At 36.0% G+C, this 22,639-nt stretch overlaps 1 protein-coding gene across 1 annotated transcript in view; it reads left to right on the top strand.

The window, feature by feature from the left end:
* Positions 1–1,302: 1,302 nt before the first annotated feature.
* Positions 1,303–22,639, top strand: part of TRDN (triadin) — a 106,972-nt gene continuing 85,635 nt past the window's right edge. The window contains exon 1 of the mRNA XM_032103878.1: positions 1,303–1,766. Coding sequence (XP_031959769.1) covers positions 1,745–1,766 — 22 coding nt within the window. The 5' untranslated portion in view covers positions 1,303–1,744. The remainder of the gene's footprint in view (positions 1,767–22,639) is intronic.

Below are 22,639 nucleotides of genomic sequence, written 5' to 3'. Positions count from 1 at the left end.
TCACTCCTTCTACCATCCTTTACTAACCACTGACCTTTTCTGGGTGGCTATTTTGTTGATATGTGAATGTGACTCCTCGGACCATTTTGGTATTCATGAAAGAGTATTTTTGAAGAAATAAGGTTTTATCTAAAATCTCTTTATCAGCCTTGGTGAGGAGGATCTACTGAAGAACAGGCTAAAGGAGCAAACAGAGGGCTGGAGGGATGATCAGAAAGGGATTGAGTACTTAGCATCAAGTAATCAAAACTTGTCAGTGCAAAAGATTTGGTCAGTAGAGCTAAAGAAGAACGGGGATCAAGCACTGATTGCAAGCTTTGGCTGGAAAAAGCTAACATTTTCGTACATGTGGCAGGTTTGAAGTGTGTTAAGAGTAGAGGGAAGAGAAAAATCCTGGTGGTGATTTTGTTGTTCAATGAACCTTTGCTTCTGCATCTTGTGCATTGGATAAATAGATTCCTTTCCCCACACTTTGCCACAGAGCCAGGTGCTTATGTCTCCTGGAGGGAAGATGAGAAGTGTAAATGCCAGCTCATGTAGCAGAGACAAGGTGACTATAGGTTCACTAGCAAGAGCTGTTTGAGATGGTTTCTGATTTCATGTGACGATGACATTTACGTAGAGGTATGCTGGCTTGAGGGCACTTTTTTGCTAATTTCATTTTCAAGCTATAGACCACATACACAATTCCATAGCTGCAAAGTTGCAAGTAGTGTAATGAAAAGATTACTCAGGTTTTTAAATAATTATTCTTGTTTAAATTGTTAATATTTTACCTCCTTTTCATTCCTTTTAAAAACCTGCTTCTTTTCAGTGTTATAAAATCTTTTTAAAAATCATAGTGTTTTTGAGCTACTTAAATATTTCCATGAGTCAGACCTAGAAAAACAAATCTGATCTACTTAATTTTTTTTTGCATATTACCTTCAGATATCTAGATAATATAGAGTATTATTATTTAAATTTTTATCAGTGTTCTATAATACTTAAATGAACTTCACAGGTATGAGTGATAATTGCAGCAAATCAGAAGAGGACCAAAAAATGTCCAAACCAATTTCATAGGTTTAAATTAGTATCTTAATTGGTTCTGAACTGCGACTACGAGTCTAAGTGGAGAAAATCACCTAAATTTACCCTCCCCCTTAGTCAGCGGTGAGCTTCATAGGACCCTCCCCAAGCCATATAAGGCCAGGAAGAATGTGCTAAGCACCGAGTGTGCTAAGAATAAAGTTGTACTGGGATGGATAAGGTTACTTTGAACTCTATATTTCATGTTTCCTGACATACCCCCCAAAGAACTGCAATTATGCTAGCAAGGCTGTGGGAGCGTTGAACAGTTCTTTCCCAGTTTTTTGATTTTTGTTGCCTTTCCATGCATTCCTGTCCTGTTTAGAGCTGTGTCTTTTTACTTTTTATTTGTAGTGTGCATGGTTCTGAGGATATTAGGAAACATTCTGAAGGCTCGCTCTGAGGCATGGCTATTTTTGTTAGAAGCTGATACTTTAGACTGAGCTTTAAGTGTTGCCTCTGGAAGGCCTTGGGTTGCTCTGGGAGGCCAGGATTCTGCAGAGGAAACAGACATTTCAGGGGGTGCAAAAGAAGAAGGAACACAATTACACAAAGCAGAGGACCTCCCTCCTTCTCATTCTGCAGCTCCTGCAAGTGTCAGCAACCCAGAAGTACTATCTAAGCTGCCACAGTAAATCTTGACCTTTTAAACAGAGTATCTCTTACCATCATCATGGCCGAGATAACAGCAGAAGGTACAGTAACTCTTTTCAAATATAATTAACCAAAAATGATATGTGCTTTAACAGTATGATTGAACTGGCATGTCAAAATGATTTGTTATTCTTAGCAAATGTTTTCACTCCAGGGTCATTTAATTTTGTTTTCTGGAATCCTTTTTAATTTTCTTTCCTGGTTTTTCTTTTTTTTTTTTTCCACTCCTGTAGCCTGAGTTTTTACCAGTTACTGAAGCAAGTTCTCTGTACACCTCTAAAAATAACCTTCGTTTCAGTCGCAGAACACCATTTTTTAGGCAGCTGCATTGGAGTGATACAAGAGGAGAATGTCGGAAATTCAGGGTGTTCTACTCTCAAGCCTTTGCTTAGAAAAAGCTTTGGTAGCTCCTTATAATCAGAGATTTGCCAGAGTCAGAATAGCTTAATTTGTTGGCCCTGATTTTTCCATAGGATGCACAGAGTATTTGTGAACTGTACATGAAGAGCAAAAGGTAAAAAAACCCTCTGCAATCCTTATTCAGGCAGATTTCTAAAGGAGTGAGTGAAAATTGTGCTGAAATAAATATGCCAGATCTTGGCCTGCAAGAATGAAAGGCAATTGTATTAACCAATAAATGCATATTCTAAATATGAATGTTTCAGGTACTTTAATATTTCCTGACCATTCGTATTTAAATAATATTTTATATGCATAACAATATTTTATCAGCTGAAGTCAGAGGGGGGGTATATTTAAAATTCAACTCTCTTTAATACTGAGTATTTTAGTTGAAATTCACTCCAACTTTTTCTTTCCAGTGTTTACCCGAATTTAATAACCACAAAACTTTAATAATTACAAAAATACAAAAAAAATGCTTTTAAACAGTCTACTGAGTGTTATATTTATTCTGCTTCTCAGGATTATGTGGTGTTTTAGTGCATGAAAGACGTAGTTTTAATCTTCCATTTTTTATTGTCCATACTTTTAAGAGGATCTGCATTAAGTGTTATTAGAAAGTGATCCCCTTCCTTTTTAAGGGTTGATGTTAGGACTAAGTCAAGCAGTACGATCCTTGCTTGATGTCTGGTTAGCCACAGCAGGGAGGCAATGTGATTTTTTAATCAGCAGTTGAACAGATCTATAATTTACTTCTGGCTGCAAATACTGCCAAAACAGGTGGCTAAGGCCTGACAGCCCTAACCCAAGCACTAACACTGGTTTATTCAGATGTTCTTAACTAGGTTTGTTGGAAACATTGGTTATTTTCTAGCTGTTATCAGGGAAATCTTTGAAACAACCAAATTAGTGAGATTTTAAATCAAAAATTAATAGAAAAATAGCAATTTTCAATCAGTCTGGAAATGACTTTTCAGTCATTTAGTTTATTAAAGAAAGAAAATAAAAGACCCTAGAATGACAGAAAACAATGAGTCTGAAAATGTTTCCATTGTGCTTTTATAGTGTTTTTATGGGAGTTCCTTAGCTGTAACAGTGTGTGTCTTCTGTGGGGTTTTTTGTGCGAAGCATAGACTTAGATGACAAGGGGCATCAGGTCCCCAGTAAGCTGACCTTACACATGACAGGGAAATAAACTATATAATTAGTTTCGTTTAGTTATGTTTGGCTTAGTTTTATTTTATTTTCATGTACTTGGAATGCACTTATGTTGATTGACTGATTTTTAAATTCTGTATCCACAAGATGGAAATTTTATTTATGGCAAAAAAGTAAGAATTCAGCCTGGAGCTAATGTTTCAGTGCAGTTTATTTTCCTCTGGGGCTAGTACTTGCGCTCACAATCTGAAAATTTAGATATGAACTTCAGCAGCATATAGTTTGGATAAACAAAAAACTATTCGAACATGTGTTACTTCAAACAATTTTTTAAAATTTTTTTTTTCCATATAACTCCCCCCAGCCCATGATTTGCTGGGCTCTTCAGGACTTTGTTAGAACTAAACCACTTACTCCTTGCAATAGGTATTCATAACCCTTTTTTTCCCGCTGTTAGTCGCACAGCCACACTCTCAGGCTCCTTGCCTTTTGGGGTACCATGCTGACACATCAGAGAGCCGGGCACAGCAGCAATGCAGGCTTCAGCACTGCCATGGCCAGTGAGGGTGCTCATTTAGAGAGATGGCACAGCCCTGGCAGGGTGTGCTGGTGCACATCTCAGGGTATCTCTTTCTGACAGCCTGTGTCAGGACAATGATCTATTCAGATGAGCAGGGGAAATGGGGGGCTCTTTCATGTCACCATCATGATAATGACAATTAGACTAAGTTACTTTAAAATGTAGCAAATAAACAACGACCCTGCCCTGTCTACTTACACCAAAACCCACAAGTGCTACTTATTCTTTTACACAGCTACAAATTGTTAGTTGTAGAAATACTGGTAAAAGGTACAGTGTGAAAGATAAAATGAGATCTCTGAAGACAGCAATTTATAAATGTCCTTAGAAAGCTGGCAGGACCTATGTCTCTAGCTGTCAAGTATTTAGGAGAAGATTCCAGAGGATTATCTTCAGCATTCTCAGATTGCATGTCATTGCGATCACAGAAATGTACTATTAAAAAGTGGAAGTCCTTAAAACTCTATAAAAAAAAAGTACAGAGACGCAGTACAGAGACTAAGTACTCTGTCTTTGCAACACTCTGAGGATCTAATATTAATATTAGTATTAGTAGTATTATTACAGTGATTACTAATTACTGTTCTTGTTATTATTACATTCAAGCAGTTACTGAATATTCTTGTAGTGGACAGGATCTTTACTCTGCTCTACTTAAGGCATTGTCTAGAAAGCCATGTATCTCTAACTATGATACTTCCCTGTGTTTATGAACACAGGGATTGGACTGGACTCAATGGCAGATGTAGTTGGAGCTGCCACCACTGAAATACATACAGAAAAAGTCTGACACCTCTGAGAAATGGCTTCTACCAATGTACACCTTAATCTGTATGTGCATAATAGCTCCAGCCCTATAGCTGGTCCTTTCTAGTCCATTCTCCTGCAGGGCACAGTGCAAGGTTGATGGCCATCCCCTGACACTTTGTCCTCCCATCCAGGGAAGAATGAACAGAGACTCATCTCTGCTTGCTGCAGTGCTCTGGAGACTGCACTGATTTAATCCAGGGAGGCGAGGAGAGGAGAAAGACAAGGTTTCTGTGCCAGCTGTTTGTCTGCCACAACTTATTTCCCCAGTGGAGCAAGAGAGAAGCAAGAGTCAAATAGAAATGTGACAATGAGTCACAGTTTGGTCCTTATTTTGCTGCTGAGAGCTGCGCAACTACATATTTCCTCTGTCTGGGAGCAGGCTGCAAGGAGACAGGCTAGCCCCAAGGCTACACACAGCTTGTCAGTGACAAAATCAAAATTAGCTTCTGCATTTCAGCCCTTTTCTCAGGCTATTGGATAACTATGAAAAGTTTTAGGGTATAAACCATTTCAAAAGGCAAGAAAATGTTGCCTGTATGCTTGAAGATTAACAGATAAGAAACTACTAATATATGAGAAATAACATACAAGAGCCAGAGGGTTAAATCCCAATTATTTCACAAGTGTGGTGGTCAGAAGCTAACAGTATTATCCAATTGGTGAAAAGTTTAATGAAGGCACACTAGAGGCAAGAGGAAAATAACTGCTTCTTATGGTAATTCATGAGTTGCTGCTAGAGGTGCCAGTTGTGCTGACTCCAAAAGGGGCCTAGATGAATAAATTAGATTAGATGATTCATTTTCATGGCTAAAGGCATAGGAGGTGTTTCCTACCCTTCACCCAGACTGCTGTTTATGCTTGAAATTAGAAGGTTTCCACAGAATCCATTTGCATCTAGCAAATTTTCAAAATGAAAAGATGTCTCCTTTTTCTGGCTTCAGTGTTGACGAAGAAGAAGATAGTACACCTATTACAGCAGGATAAGGAGAATGCAACAATTTAGCATTATATTTTTAAGGACAGAGCAACCAGGTAAAATAAGCAGCTTAATTACACAAAGACAAGAAAGTCAGAAAACCCAGGTCTGCCTGCAAAAAAGTCTTTGTGGGGAACAGAAGCTCCAAATTCTTACCAAAATTCCTTAAAAATTGTATTTCCCTGTTACTGTGGGTCTGGAGAACTGTGCTGGTTAGTTCGCTTTTAGCCTTGGTGCTTTCTCATAGCCTGTTGAGGCAAGCATGAGGCCAAATTGATTAGCTTGGCTTTCAGGTTTAAGAATTTGTGGACAATGCTACTCAAAGCTGATACAGTATTTACGCACACTCAGTTGGTACGGGAAACTCTTACATATCATTCATTACCTTAAGTAGCCCCTTAGAAAGTGAGGGTCCTAGGTCTGGACAGTAGAAAGACTTAAAGCCTATAAACCAGAGGGCTAAGCTAATGTGTCCTGTTGTTAGTCCATGACAGGTTAAAGTGTGTGTATAAAGTTATCTCCTGTTTACTTGTGGGCAAACAGCTGGCCTGTAGGTCTGAACATTTATTCACTTTTTTTTTAAAGAACCTTCAGGTCTTAAGTATTTAGAACATATTTTAAGGTTACTTATATAAAAAGAAATGTGTTTAAAATCTTCTAGTGTTTTCAAGTCATTGGGGAGATCAGTTACCACTAATTTAAAAGTGAAATCTGTACTACTACTTACATTCTCAGAAGTCCCAAGCTACTTCTTCAGGGACCTAAACCTTGAAAAAAAATCTAGCCTAGAAATATTTTGAATAGTTTTACCCATTGCCTACAATATAAATACTGAGTAAGAGGCAGATTCACTCTGCTCTTGCTTCTTGGTTCTGGAAAGCAGAAACCGTTTTACTTTAAAAAGTTTCATGATACAGGTCTAGTTTCAGTTCAGGACATACTGAGGAGAGAGAAACAAACCAGAGTTACCCTATTTGAAGAGGGTCATCCATTTACGGAAATGAAAAACTTTTTCCTTTCTTTCTGATGCTGATATTCACTGGTTTCTTCTCTGTTTAAAAAGATTGAACTAGTGGAAACTACTCATTTTACCAACTTAAATCTTATTACAGTAGTAGAGAGTGAATTGCTTTAAATCAAAATGATTGAAAAGACTTTTAGGTCATTGATTTTAATCATTATTTAAATCAACAAGCAAGAAACCTGGATTTCAAAACATCAATTTTCAAGTTTTTTACGTATGTCATCTATCATTCTTTTTTCCAAAAGAGCCTAACATGGTAACAGAATGCAGCCCTTCTCACTGAATTTGTGCCTTTTAGAGAGAAAGATAACCTAAATATCTGTCTAATAACATATTCTATATTTTAGGAGCCATTTATCCAGATTCTTAGTCTTTTCATGTTGGGGGAATATTTTGGTTTTAAATAATAGAGAATGGTAAATGGTGCATTTCTCTTTTGCTAGATAATGATTTCTTTTTTACTTGTGGTTTCTGTCAAGCTTCCTTAAGATGGAAATTGGAATTCAATTAAAATGGTACAAACACAGCATTTAAAAATTGTTTATATATGTACATTTACTTACTGGTTAAATAGAAAAAGTCAATTTTAAATATAAGTTGTTTTGATAAGTTAAATGGTTTATTAAACAAATATAATACTATTTCTAAATTAGGTCCTGGCGACTGCATCCTACAAGAATATATAATTGATAGAACTCATTTTCTTTCATATAATGTTTATTCAAAAGTTAGGGAAAGAAAACATATTTTCTACTTTTTTTTTTTTAAATCCTTATTACTCCTTGATATAAATTAAGATCATAATTGAGTTCAAATAGTAAAATAAATTGACATTAAGAACACATTCTTTGCATTTGCAGACTGATTATACTCTCAGAAAAAGACTACCTTAATTTGATTGCATCTGCTTAGACAGTGGTTTTCAACAATTCAGTGATTTCTTTAACATTTTTCACAACTGTAATGTCTTGATCATAGATTTTTTTGTTTAAAGAGATGTGATTTCTATAAACAGTAATGTAAAATTGTAGTATTGTGAAAGTGTGGTCCTTAGCACAGGGTTTTCCTAAATTCTTTTTTAATTTTAAAGAGTGTTTTTTTAAATGACATTTACAGAAAACTTTAGTTTAAGATTCAAAAAGCATCAAAAATTATATTCCCAGCCTATACTCCCACACTGCAGCCTCATTTTAGTGGGTCTTAAAAAGGAGACATGTTGAGATTTAATAATGAAATGTCTTCAGAGAGGTGTAAAAGATGAACACAGTTTTTTATTGCTTTAAAACCAAACCAAAGGTATGGTCAAAGAGAACTTGCAGAGACAGGCAGGCTTCATATCCTTGCTGCTTTGCATTGACAGATCAGACTGGGAATACAGTACATGGAGTAGATAAGAAAGATAAGTAAGATGTAAAGTCGCTGCATCTAAAGACTTAAAGCTATGGACAACTAGCTGTGCTTCTTATCCTTATTATCCCACTGCCATGTTCTTTTGTCAGCTTTAAACATTTTTATCAGAAAATATGATTATTTAATATTTTAGCCTTATCCCTGTGCCTTTATATGGTATATCTAGCTTTAGTGCATTGGAACAGACCATTCAGACTTTAGATTCCTGAGTGAAAGTGTGTTTAAGCTGTATGTGGTCAAAAGGGACCAGCAAGATTTAGCTTCTGCTTTTTTTCCTAATATGTGCCTACAGCACAGTTGATTTATATAAGTCTGTTTCGGGAATTGCGAAGCAAGTACATGGCTACCAAATCTTTGACCAACAGTAGAGATAGTGACACCAACAGGTAGCAGAAATACTATCAGATGACACTGATGACAGATCTTGTTCTGTCCCACGTTCTCTCCTTCGTAGCCTCTGATACTTTTTTATCCACCTCCTCTAAACACAAAAGCTAATGAGAAGAATATGATAAAGCACGACGTAAGCAGCTACATTATTCTTTATACTCATTATATTTTGAGTAAAGGAGATGAGCTAACAAAACATGATCATGCAATGTAGAGGAGGCTGAATAGAAAAAAAAAACTGTAGGAGGTACTGATTTTTTCTTTTTTCCTTTTTTTTTTCCCAAACGGTCCATATGCTAAAACTCACCTGTGTTATACTTTCACTCAAATCAGTTCAGTTGCTCAAAATCATAGTCAGTGCTGAGCTTTGTCCTTAGAAATCAGAACGAAAAAGCTGTGGCTTTAAGTCTTGAATAAGCCTCACTTGAGTCCCGGGGCAGATTTGACCTTCTTTTAGAATAAGTCCAAAAGCACAGTATGAACCTGTATCTGGTCTAAAAGTTCTGCTTGGTGCCATGCAAAGGCATTTACCATAAGAAAGGAAAGTATTAAATGCCAGGCACAAAAAAACTTCCTCACTGGAGAAGTCTCCTCTTTCTCTCTTCAAAGATAGTTTTAAAAAATCCTTTACAAATATGTAATGAGTAAAGACCTGCTACTCCCTGTACGTGCTTATGTTCTCACAACTTCAAAAGTATCTCTGTACCTTTGCCTGGAGTCAATTTGTCAAAGGCACAATGAATCTAAGCCTTTGTAGCCTCTTTTGGTATGTAAATGAACTCAATTTTTTCCTATATTCCATTATGTAGATTTAAGTTGTGGTTCGCTATGCATGTCAGGAAGGCTAAATCTTGTTTCAGTCTTTGCTGAGAGGCTATTCACAATTGACACAATTACCATAAATATAGTTTTTGGTAACTGTTTTTAGAGGCATAATTTAATACATCTATTCAAATATTAAGGCCCTTATTTTGCATTGACCTTTTCCTCTGTAGCAGCTAGGACCTCAATTTTGACTTCAGACCTATTCATTCAACTCTTACTGAAGTCAGCTGTAGTACATGAACACAACTGGTGTAGGATACAACTTAACACCCCAAAGATGTGATAACCCATGTATATGATACAGTTTAGGTTATATACTTAATATATATTTATATATTTATATATTTAATAATTTTATAATCCCAATATTTAAACTGTAATTGAAACATAAACTTAGTATAATTTCAATTGCTTTTTCTAAGAAAAATATTAGAACTCTCTTCTTCCTAGAATTTTTTTGTATCTGCATTCATGATAGTAAAAATGTGATCATTTTGCAGGGAGGCATCCAAAGTTAGACTCACCTTTTATATATTTACTGTTGATTTGGTTTGTTGTTTTTTGTTTGGTTGATTGGTTTTTTACCAGGAGTGTTAGTATAACACTATTATTCAAAAGATCTGTGGTGGAGGTTGAATGGAACAGCTACGTGATTAGATGGCTGACTGTACCCTATGAGTTGGAGCAGAACCACTGATATTCTACTCTAAATTTATCTTGCAACCTGTAAAGTTGATGAAGATGTTATTTTGCAGAAGAAAGTGAGTTCTGAGAGCAAAAGGTTTCCTGCTGATTCAAAAATGGAAGGGCAAAAAACCCTTCTCTTTTTTTCTCTCTTTTTTTTTTAAATCTGTAAATATGTTTCATAAAATTTTTGCTTTACTTTAGTAAGAGGAATGTCAACTTAGAACTAAATAGAAGCATCTTTTTTTCCCAGCAAGAGTAGCCTCATTATCAGATGCTCAAGCAGAATTAGTCTGTGTGAGATACATTTATCCTAAAATGCATCTCTTGTTCTAACATTGTAATTTTGTATTGATTACATAGAAACCACCTGAAATGGTCTGGAAAATGTAATGTTCTACCCTGCTGTTAGCAAACCAGATGAAGTGATGAGTTTCCAGATCAGTAGCAGTGAAAACTCTCCCAACTTATTCTCTCTCTTCCTTCCCCTTCCAGAAATAAGTGCAGTCTGTCCCTCTGCCCAAAGACACAGCTCCATGCCTATTCCTTTCATTTATCACAAGGGAGATATCCATAGATTTTGTAGTACAACTTGACTGTATTTTGCCTGAAAGTTCCTATTGAACCAGAAGTGTCCAGTAATTTGTTGTTGTTTTCTTTATACAGAGGTCATGTAGGAATGATGACAAGGAAACTTTGCTAGGTCACTGTTACTCTGGAAAGAAGGGAACTTCGGAAATTTTGTGGAAAACAACTACAAATATATGAGAATGAAATTTTGGGGAAGATTGGAAAGGTTAGCTAAAAGTATTGATGAGGTTTCAGCACACACTTAAAATTAAATGTGAATTAATATGTGTATATGCAGATATTAGTGCATTGGGAAGGGAAATGAGCAATTTTGCCAGAGTTAATGAATTAAGATAATTTTAACTATACAGAAAAAACGATGATGAGGGCTAGGTTTTTGTCTTAAAAACTAATTAGTGGAGAATTCCTTTTATGAATATATTTGCCATCATTTCATTCATCAGTCAGGACAGGTGAATACATTTCGCACTGTGAATGCTAAGGGCAGTTTCACAAAAGGGAAAGTCAGTCGTAAAACTAAGTTTTACAACAATGTTGCTATCCACTCTTCAGTGTGTCTTTCTAAGTATAGATCAGAAATAAAGCCACATCTGTGATGGCTGAGAACTGTAAAGTGGAACTGGATCTATTTTTTTTCCCTCTGGTAGTGCCTAGGTCAGGGCTACATGGGTCTAATGACTTTGCTTCATGCAGCTGGAAACAGTCTCTACACTAGAACCCTAAAATAATTTAAACTTTTAAAGATTCTTTGATTTCCTTAATATTTTAGAGAACAAAGTATTTTTGGTAATAATTTTAAGCTTCAGTGTTCTAGTAAAGTGGATATTAAACTATACAACTGTCCAAAAGCACCCTCACTTGCCTGGAGAAAAGGGGGCTCTGGGGAGAACTTATTGCTCTCTGCCTGAAAGGAGGTTGTAATGAGATGGGGGTCAGCCTCTTCTCCCAGTGACAGGACAAGAGGACTTAGCCTCCAGCTGCACCAGGGGAGGTACAGGTTGGATATCAGGAGAATTACTTCATGGAAATGGTTGTAATACATTGGAATGGACTGTCCAGGGAGGTGGTGGAGTCTATCCCTGGAGGTGTTTAAGAAACAACGGCACCCAGTGCTGGGGTCTAGCTGGCAAGGTGGTGATCGCTCAAAGTTTGAACTTGATCATCTCAGAGATCTTAACCCTAAATGATTCTGTGATTTTGTAATTAAATTCTGGAGAATATTTTTAGTGCTTACTTGTGCTGTTCCGATACATAAGCCATGTTTTACATTTCCGTCTGATGACTGGGTTTTTCACGTGAGTAACACAAAGAAGAAAAGTGATTACTGCACTCTTCATTCTCCCAGAAATGGCCACATCTGGTGGCCTTCGGGGCCTATGAGATTCCTCACTACTCCCTGCCAGAGCCATTTGCAGTGGGATGTCTCTCCTGCCAGTGCTAGATGGCTGCAGTGATCCCATGTCCCCAGGTGCAACAAAAAGGGCAGCTGAGCCTGTACTCCCAATAGGCACACACCCCTCCAACACACCTTCATGCCTCACTTTCCCCACCTTTTGTACTCCCATTAATCCTCCTGTCTATTAAATTCTTAGTTCTGCTGCCTCAAATCAGTGCTATTTCAAGCAGAACAGGCAGCAACAGTACTTCTTAGTTCTTGTACTTACAGTGCTTTTGAGTTTATTCTCAAGTATCAGAACTCTTCATGTTCAGAAATAATTTTTCAACACAGCAGAAATTTGTCTGAGATACTGCAAACTTTATGTAAAATTTCAGCTAACCCTGTCCATTGTTCTCTCAATGGTACTGGGACACTCTGAGCTGTGAATGCAGCATATTTATTTGCAAATACCATGAAGTTGTAATCATTGATTCCTTGTATCTGCAGACTCTGCCACTTTCCTCTCTATTCTTTCATCAAGCTGTTTACATATTCTTGGCATTTCTCAAATGTGAATACAATTTTAACTTCCAGATGCTCCATCTTCCCCTGAAAATGCCCAGGTAGGCAGGTATGAATTATATCTTCTTTTGAAAATAGATGTGCATCGGTTGCATTGGAGTAATTCCAGTGTCAGTCTTGTCCCACTGGAGGAAGCAGCTGTTCTTCAGGTGAAACTATTAAACTAACAACAAAAAAGCATTTTATAATGCTATTATGTGTCTGTTTTCTAGCCCAGAAATCTAATTTTTAGCCAATTCCACATCCCCCCATTTTCCTATGTTTATGAAAATAAGCAGGAAGGGAGATCTTTCCTCTTGTCCTGCAATGTCTGCAAAAAAATTCTGCAGAAGCCTGAATTCCTGGTCTTGTGGGCATACAGGACATAAAAACTATTTATGAATAATATTACAGCCTTGTGTTAAAGATTAGAAAGAAATTGTGAAATAAAAGCTTGTAAGTCCTTAAAAAATTCTCTGGATTTTCTTCCCACCCTAACTACTCATTTTCTCAGTTACCTGGTGGACTGCTTGTAGTTTGCTATGTAACTGAAATCAATCTCCAATCTGCAAAAAAACCCAACCAACCAACCAACCAGAAAAAAAAAAAAAGTTTCTTTTTTTGCACAAGAGTAGGCATCAAAATAAAGAAAATTTATAAAGTGTGCTAAAAAAATGGAGTGTTTACAAAAGCCTGTGAAGTCCTGGTTGTACACAGTGTTCCTCTTTCTCCTCTGTTCTCATCTTTGAATGCAAGCAGTGCCAAAGCACCTTCTCTTTTAGAGTGTGCTTTACTTATGTAAGTATAAATCAAACATCAGCTACAACATTTATGCACTTTAAACCAGAATATGCTGTGTATTCTGCAGACAGAGAAATGAAGGTATTAAAATCTTCAGGCTAAATGGACTTCACAGAAGAATGTCACCCTGTCTTAAAGTTTAGGTTGTAGAAGCATACTGTAAACTTCAGAAACCTCTGTGTATTTTTTAAAGTCTATTTTAATATAACAGTTGTCTCACTAGTTTCATCATGAAAAAACCTTTTTTTCAGTTGTGTCTGAGGAATATACAAGCGAGATCCACCTTCCCATAGACAGAACTGGTTCAAGTCAGTGGGAATGAAAATTCAGCTAATATTTTCAGCGTTCACAGAGTGCATTCTCTACACTCCTATTCTTGAAGACAAGATTCAAAGATTTTCCCTGTCTCAGTCCTATTTTTATTCCCCTTTTTGTGCTTGCTGTAAACTCTTTTACATTTGTGGACTCATTGAATATTTCCAGTCAATGACTTTGAAATAGCCATTGTTGCTACTACTAACAACAAAATCCTTGTTGTCTTTTAGGTTTTTGTAGAGAATAATTTCACTTTGTCTAATTATATAATTCTAAGTCTTCAAAAAGTAGATGCACTTATTTAGGCCTTTAATGAATGCTGTCTGCATGAAATTTGCTAAATCTCTGAATTTGGTTTTGGAAAAGATTCAGCTGTTTTCAAGCACAGTCAAGACTATCTATGTTTGCTTTCAATCTTTGTACTTCTTTCATGCTTTTCATTATTTTATTGGAAGAATCAAGGTTTCCTGCCGCATTAAATATAGAAATGTTACCTTTTATTCTCACAGTCATTGAAGAGTGTATTTTCAATCGTTTTGAAAAGAACTAGAACTGTAGTGGTGTCTCATCAGAAAAAGAAGAGTACATATTCTATGTGAAAAAGCACATTTTTCTAGTCCTTTATTAATGTTCAGTACTTTTCTGATTTACTTTGTTTAAAGAAACATAACTTTTGTTTTGGCTTTCCAACTTGCTTGAATGCCAGGGCATTTAAGAGGGAAGATAAAGAAATAATAAATTATTTTATTCTTCATTGATTTTATAAGCAGAATTTAATGAACAATTTTTCTGGACATAGATATGAATAATATGAACATCCAAACATATAGACTATTAATTTTCTGTGGAAGTCTTGTACAAATACTATTTTCATGGCTTGTATGCTTCTGAAGGTATCATCAGAATTTATTCTGTATAAAATCTGCCTGCCAAAATTTCCACTATATGAATCTGCAAATGCTTCAGCACTCTAACTCTTTATAACCTATACTTCCTTCTGCAAAAGAAGTAGCTCCTAACTAAAGGTGATGTGAATTGAAGTATCAGTTTGGACAGAAATACATTGTGCATGATGCAAATCTTGACAATATTTTTCCATGACAAATAGATCTTACACTTTCTCGTACATGCAGACTTGTTATCAACATTTTCAACACTTGATCATGGGACTTTAACAAGCCCTTGATGGCTGGTGGTCTTCTGTGTTCATTTGTGTAGTGGATTACCAGGGAATAGCACCCTCTGAGGAATAAATACCAAAGTGACTCTCTCAGCCTGTAGTGCTCTAGGTCTGAACATTTCTGGAAATGGAATGAAGAAAATCTAACTAGCCTGCCTATTTGGTGTCAAGGAAAATGTTCCAACTCTCTCTTATATCTCATGGATGTCCCTTAAAAACTGATACTCCTCCTGCCCTGATCAGCAAGTTGAATAGAAATGAACTGTTGATCTGGACTGTTGGTAAGGCCTAGCTGTATATCAGACTGATGTCTTATTTAAGTCTTGTCTCAGACAAACCTTTTGTCACAGTTTCCAATGATGTAAGGATCATAAAGACACTTCAGCTTTTCTCCACTTACCTGTCAGAAGTACCCTTCCTGTTCAGGTCCTGAGGAGTGCAGGGAATGCTGTGCAGTATGTAGGTAGCGTTCTTTAAGAGTATCATCCTATACAGCTGATTTCACAATTCCTATATGACACTTGTCCTAAAGTCTAAATAAAGCACTACCTTAAACAAACAAATGACAAAAAAACCCCAAAAAACTAACCAACCAACCAACCAAAACAAACAAACAAAAAACTGAACAAAAACCCAACAAAACAAAAATAGCAAGTGTAGTACAATATCTTATGGCCTTCCTCTATTTAATGTTATGAATGTTATTCACTATTAATCATTCAATTATATTAGATATATTTTGTGTCTGTTCTTGTCTTCCACCATAATAGTTTAATAGCATTGTGAATGTATTATAGTTTTGGGGCCATGAATTGTATTAGTGAGTGAAAGATTATCAGTTAGATGACCATAAGAATATAGTAAATGTAAGCTGTAAGGATGAAATATTGACTGTAAAGTAAGTGTTCATTTTCAATAGATGTGAAAGTATGCATTTTTTATTTATTAGCACTTACATAATTACAGCTGAAGCAGCGCTCTATTGATATAATAGAAAAGGAAATTAATAAAGAAAGGTTAGATGATGAATAGGCCTTTGACTAGAATATAACAGCCAGCAAAATCTTGCAAACATGTAGGCAGGATAACTAAGTAGCTCTCAAAAGCTTTATTAAAAATTTAGAAAGGATTATCAACTTCTACATCTGCAGAGGACATCTCTATGTCTTTTCATTATACTGGCAAAGTTATGAGTTGAAACTGCTCTATTAATACTAAAGAAATATCAGACAATTGCTTGAAAGTTTCCTGGAATGAAAAAGTAGCAGTAGTGTCTGTATTCTTAGAATCCAAGAAGGAAATATTCAAGAAATGTTATACATATGCTGAATGTGTATTAAAACCCTAAGAAAATGGCTGAAGACAAACAACTACACTCATGGGAAGCCTACATTATGTTCAGTGTAGAGGAGCAGTGAGCCAGAAGTTAGGAGATTCCCATTGCTTCTTTTCTTCAGAGTGAAAATAAAATGGCCCTTCATCAGAGTGTGAACTGGAGGTGATGCTTTAGGATTTTAGTTTTTATATTTTTCATATATTTGTAATTCTGCAATGCTTTAGTGTGTAACTCTAAAACTCCATATAGACTGCTAGCTACTGTTCTCCCATTTTGGTCAGACAAAACAATTCTTCTCTGGGCCTGAACTTCAAGGATACCTTACTGTCTCAGGCCCCGAAATATGTAAACAAAAGTGGATCGGGGGGAACAAACTTAGAGTAAACAACTTCATTACCTAAAGTTGTAATTGGAGGATTAACCCCTGCTATGCAAATGGACCAAACTTATAAAAGTATGAAAAACTCGTGACCGGTTATCCGGTTTTGGGTGTAGCCCCTGAGGCTCTGACTGTCCAAAGTGTATCTGAAGGCCCTTCAATAAATATACCCACCCTTATCCTCTTAATTTTGTCTAGCCCCTGTTTTTAGGTAGCCCCATCAAGGCATCAGATGGAGGATATATATTAGAAGACATGGGGCAAAAAAATCCAGATTTGAAGATCTATAAAAATACACAAAACACAATTGTACACTTTGAATGTGACCAGAGACTATGTCAATATTTAATAAATAAGAGAACATTGTGTTTATATGGACCTGTTTGAGCATCATTAGAAAACTTCTGAACACCAGACAGGTTGTCTGGAAAACAATGCCAGCTATCATCTCCATTTCATCGATATGAAATAAAAGAGTTTTTCTGTTGGATGGAAAACATTGGGACAAAATTAGGACAAACATGCATAAACATCCTTTTCATGGCTGAACTTCAAGCATAGGTATGCAACTTTGTTCTTGTCTTTTCCTATCCCACCAACAGTCAGAGATCAAAGTGCAAAATAACAAAGGTCAAGGCAAGATGCCAGGAACATTACAGAGGTCCTGCAAGTGTCTGATGCTCATGCAAGGCGCTCATGCTGGGTGGAAACTTTGCAGCACCTGCTGTTACTGTGGGCTAGGAATATTGGAGCTGTATGGATCTGCTCTACTGAGAATGTGGGGAGGTGTTACAGCTTGTGAAGGATAGCTGAATGGTTTTGTGATGACTTTATACATGTTTACAGCAGATGCCAAAGATTAGTTGATTTAGAATCCATGGGAGGTAATAAGGAAGCTATCATTCCAACCAGGTCAAAATTTTTCCTTGATGTAGCTCACTTTCTGTTCCAGTTAGCAATAATAACATCGAGGGCCCACCTCAAGATAGCGGCTTTTTTTAAACTTGAAATAAAATCTTTTGAACAGTACTGAGGTAAAGCTTTAATATTATGAAAGCTTTTGGGACTGATCATCTCCTTAAAATAAGTGGAAAGGTTTTCATCTGTTCTAAGATGCATCACTGAGTTTTGAGGTCTGCTCTGCTGAAGTCTGCTTACATGTTAATTAATGTTCCACTGCCAAATTATGCTGAACCTTATGTCCAATGTTATAAAGCAGACACAGGAAATGAGAGAGGCTATGAAGTCCAGGAATATTCACATTCCAAAAATGTAAGGAAATGGATTCCCCATCCATACATAGGGCAGAGAGTTCCCCAGAAAGAGCAACTCGGACATTTCAACAATTTTGTTTCATTTTTATGCTAACGCTGACTAGAAAAATGCCATGAGAGTAAATTAAAATTAATGATAAATTTGCAACGTTCTGTGCTGTTAAAGCGTTTAGAGTCTTATGAGGAGCTGAGGGAACTGGGGTTATTCAGCCTGGAGAAAGGAGGCTCAGGGGAGACCTTATTGCTCTCTACAACCACCTGAAAGGAGACTGTATCCAGGTGGGGTTCAGTCTCTTCTCCCAAGTAATAAGCAATGGGACAAGAGGAAACTGCCTCAAGCTCTGCCAGATGAGGTTTAGGTTGGGTATTAGGAAACCATTTTGTCATGAAAAGGGTGATTAAGCACTGGAACAGGTTGCCCAGAGAAATGGTGGAGTCACCATCATTGGAAGTCTTTAAAACGTGAGGGACATGGTCTAGTGATGGCCCTGGCAGCACTTGGAGTTAACAATTGGGCTCTGGATGATCTTAAAGGTCTTTTCCAACCTAAAGGATTCTCTGATTCTATGCTCTGCCCAAAAGTGTGTAGTTTTAATTTCTTTTCTAGAATTTGGAAGCTTATATTAAGATAATTTTACAAATATGTCTCTCAGTAGAGAATAATTTTTAATTCACATATATTACAAAGACATAAGCTTATACTTAATGTATTCTTCCTGGTTTGGGTTATGTGTTTAGAAGCTTAATGTAAGTAGGGTAAAGAAATATCTTAGACAAAATCTATACAGATAGATTTTTACAATAAATCATATTCTGCTTTAGGAATCATTTAATTTAGGGAATATTTTTACTTTATCTGTCACTGAATATGTTTAAAGGACTGTTAGCCTACAAGTAAAACTTTCATGTGAATATTTTTCAGAATTTAGGTGTCACTTCTCTGAGTCACTTAACAACTAAACCATGGATCTAAGCTCCTTTTTCCTTTCCTGAGGCCTAAATCCTATATTATAAACATCTTCCTTGGTATTATATCTTTTATATGGATAATTTTTTTCATTTTCAAAGACATAGAGAAAAAGCTATTTTTTTAAATTTTATAATTCAGCAGATTTTCCATATACATCATTGCAAATACTCAAAAGGTGAATTTGCATTCCATAGTTTCTTTTGCTAAGTACTAGTGGAGAGGTATGGAACTGTACTTCCTTGTGCATAGATTTTAATCCAGACTTGCCCATAATTTCAAGTTTTATTTTATATGCCACATGAATATCTCACTTCCTAATGAGGAATATTTCTAGAAATTATTACAAAAATTGGTTCAATTTCTCAAGCTAGATAATGTAGCAAGATAATCACTTCTTGCATTTATCACTGGGATAAATTAGAGACCCGAATCTCATATTTGTGTGGTCTGTTGAGATCTTTATTATTACACCTCACCTACTCTGCAGAAATCTGAAGAGGTGTATTAGGAAGATTTAAATTGTTGGTTATCTCTAGCCCCTCATAATAAATGAGGAGGACTTTGGACCTGATATCCAGGTCACAGAAGCATGAGTCCCTAAACCAATCTTTAGGCTATTCATTATGTTTCTAAGGAACTCTTTCTGGGTTTTCTTTTGTTCAGAATGTAACAGTGTGAAAATTAGCAGTATTAGATATTCTCTGGACTTAGGTATGGGTACAAGACAGACTCATTAATAGGCTCATTTATTGTTAATTTGTTTGTGGGTAAAATTCAGGTGTTGCTCACAATTTCTGAAAAGTAGTCATGACCTTGTTCTGCAGACAGGTGTTGATTGATTTGGGCTGGCAGGAGGAAGGATGAAGAGAATGGCTACAGTTATTGAGGGAATTTTGTTTTTTCCTCAGGTAACCTTCAAAGAATCCTAAATCTTCTTTTTTTTTTTTTTTCAGTGTGTACATGAGGTTCCACAAAAATATCTGCATAACAAGTAAAAGAGAAAAGATACCTAGGGCTCCGTACCTGTACATGAATACTATGTAGTGATCTTTTCTCATCAAATTTAGATTGAAAAGGTTTTCACACATTCCAAAACTTGGCCAGGGTGTAATCCTGAGCAAAATGGATTAAGATATGGCTAAATTATGGTAGCTGGTTCAGGAATGAGTCTCAATAGTCTCAGAAACCTCCAATTTTTCCAGATTACCTAATATTGATTTGAAATAAAGTTTTCTTCTAAGATGTGATCATCTGGCATAATATTCTATTAAAGAAATCTTTGTAAAATAGTGTAAAGATTTCTCAGCTCTTGATAATTTCAGAGTACATTTTAGATGACAGGTGTGTTGTGAATATGAACCCTCAACAAAGATCAACTGTTCTCACTGTGGCAGCATAGCCTACATGTCTCAGCTGCCCTTAGAGATCATGCCTTTTTCCAAATGAAGATTAGAGATGAATGAAATTGTTAATTTAGTCGATCAAGGTTAAACTTCAAGTTATGATTTTAGGGATTGTTATTGCAAAAAGAAAATGATGAAACACACCATTGATTTTTATCTAAACACTGAATTCTATTCATCCGTGTCAGTTCAAGATCCCTCTTGTGACCTAAAACTGAAAAGATATTTTCTAAAAGATTCTTTCACACCAAAAACAGAAGAAAAGAAAAAAAATAACCCAACCCAAAACCAAAGCCTTCAGATGAACCATTTCTATAATGATTGCCACTGCTTCCTAGAATTCTTTTCTTATTGGAACACACACTGAATGCAAGGAGCATATCAGAAAGAATTTTGAGTTTACATTTCGATAGGAACATAACTTTAGAAGCAGGTTTCAGAATACCTCATTTCCCTACTATCTTAGGTGCCTATATAGAAGTGGTCTTGCCTTTAGCTATTATTTAAGCATACAGATGGAGTACTCTCATATTTATTAGAAAATAACTCTCTTGACAGAAGATAGACCTTGGTTCATCTGTTCGCTACGGCTAACTACTGTCTCTTGGGAAATTGGTTATACTATTTTGTAAGCCACATAACAGTTTTCTTTAGCAGCTTGCTTTCAGTTTTCTCTCTCACACACAGCATGACCCATAATGTAGTTGCAAATTGCCATTTACAGGTGAGATATAACAGTGACATAGATGACTAACTTGCCACAGGCACTTATTTTAGTTTTCCCCTACTGTCAGATGAGAATTTTTTGTTCCAATTTTTAACAAAATTTTTCCAATAAATATATATGTACTGCATAATTCAGTATTGCAATTTCTGTTTGCTAAAAATACCTTCGTGTTCTGTGTCTGGTAAATCACCTGTGACCAAATTTCTTCAATGTGACTTAGGAGTATATGCGTTCAAACTGTGCATGTGGTGAGCTCCATATTTGAGTGCTGTAGTGCCTGGGTGGCTCCATATGGAAGAGTTGTCAGACTTGCAACAGGAGACACTGCTTGCACCATAACCTGCAGAGAGTATAGCAAATTATTGTTAGAACTACTTTGGTTTTCAGAGTCTGTGCATGTGAGTCCATTAAGACATATAAAGTTGGTCCAACCTTCATGGTCAAGTTAGCTTGGAATAAAAGAAATCAAGCAAATAATCTTATGAACCATTCCTCAATACACTTATTTGTGAGAAAATAGTGGTTCCATCAGAGGAAGCACAGATCTGGAATTGTCTTTACAGAGTTTCTTTGTACTGGTAGACTTGTTCAGAGTGAAGATAGGTGTGTGTGTAACCTACAGTTTATTCTAGTAACTTTCAATATTTATTAGGACTATCATCATTTTACAGATGAGAACAGATTATTTTTTTTTCTACAATAAAAAATAAGTCAATGGTCTTTTTCTAATCCCTTCTGAATATTTCAAGGATGTGTAGAGTTGAGTTTTCAAAAACTATTAAAAAGGGGACTGCATCCAGTGTTCTTGCTTCAGAAGGTCCACTGCTACTTGGAGATAAATGGCAGTCGTTTTTCTCCAACCTTCATTTTGACATTTTAAAAGATAAGATGTACCTCTCAGCTTAGATCAACTCAGAAGTGTGTCTAAATATCCCTTTAGCATCTCTTTCTGAAATGTCAGATTGCTAAGATGAACAGGAAGGTAAAACCATTTACTGTTTCAGAGCACCAATTTATTTCCAAAGAAGGGAAGATATTACTAACAATCGATAAAAAAATTCATATGTGGAACCAAAAAATAATGGATTTTTCAGGCTGCTGGTAGTTTAGGATTGAGTGTTCAGAATTCAGTTGCATTCTTATCTCATCTGCATACTGAGAAGATGGAAATTAAACGTTTGATTTTTTAAAAAAACATATTTCTAAGACAATGTAAAAAACATATGAAGAGATACTTCAAAGAGAAAAATGTAAATTTCTAACTTTCAGAACATGAAAAGGTGAAGTCTGCTGCCTTTTGGAAAGAAAGCAACTCAGTGTCCCTTTGCCGTATCTTAGTATCTAGTTTAAACTGCAGTAAATGACATTTCCCATGTTCTTATCAACTGCACATCCTCCAGTTTCGATTTTATAAAATAATTTATCCTATTTTTATTATTCTTCACTTCTGTGGTCTGCTAAATTCTCAAGGAATTACTACAAAAAGTGATATAGTTGTAAGCAAAATGATCTGTAAAATTTCCCAATAAAACCTGTCATCTTTGAAACCTTGTCCTTAGGTCATCCCTTACTATTATTTTTAAAATAATTTCAGGTGTGAATTATTGCAGATAGGTTCAGAGTAAAATCAGTCATATAAGACTAACAGCACAGAAGATCTTTTAACTACTACTAATGCCTTCTGTGTCTCAGGTATTTAAATAATCAGAATAATGTAAAAACTTGCTGAATTGCTTATGC

The sequence above is a fragment of the Corvus moneduloides genome, chromosome 3 (genome assembly GCF_009650955.1).
Source record: "Corvus moneduloides isolate bCorMon1 chromosome 3, bCorMon1.pri, whole genome shotgun sequence".
NCBI classification, from domain to species: Eukaryota; Metazoa; Chordata; class Aves; order Passeriformes; family Corvidae; genus Corvus; species Corvus moneduloides.
The sequence above is the reverse complement of the archived record's forward strand: the minus strand, read 5'-3'. Positions and strand labels throughout refer to the sequence as shown.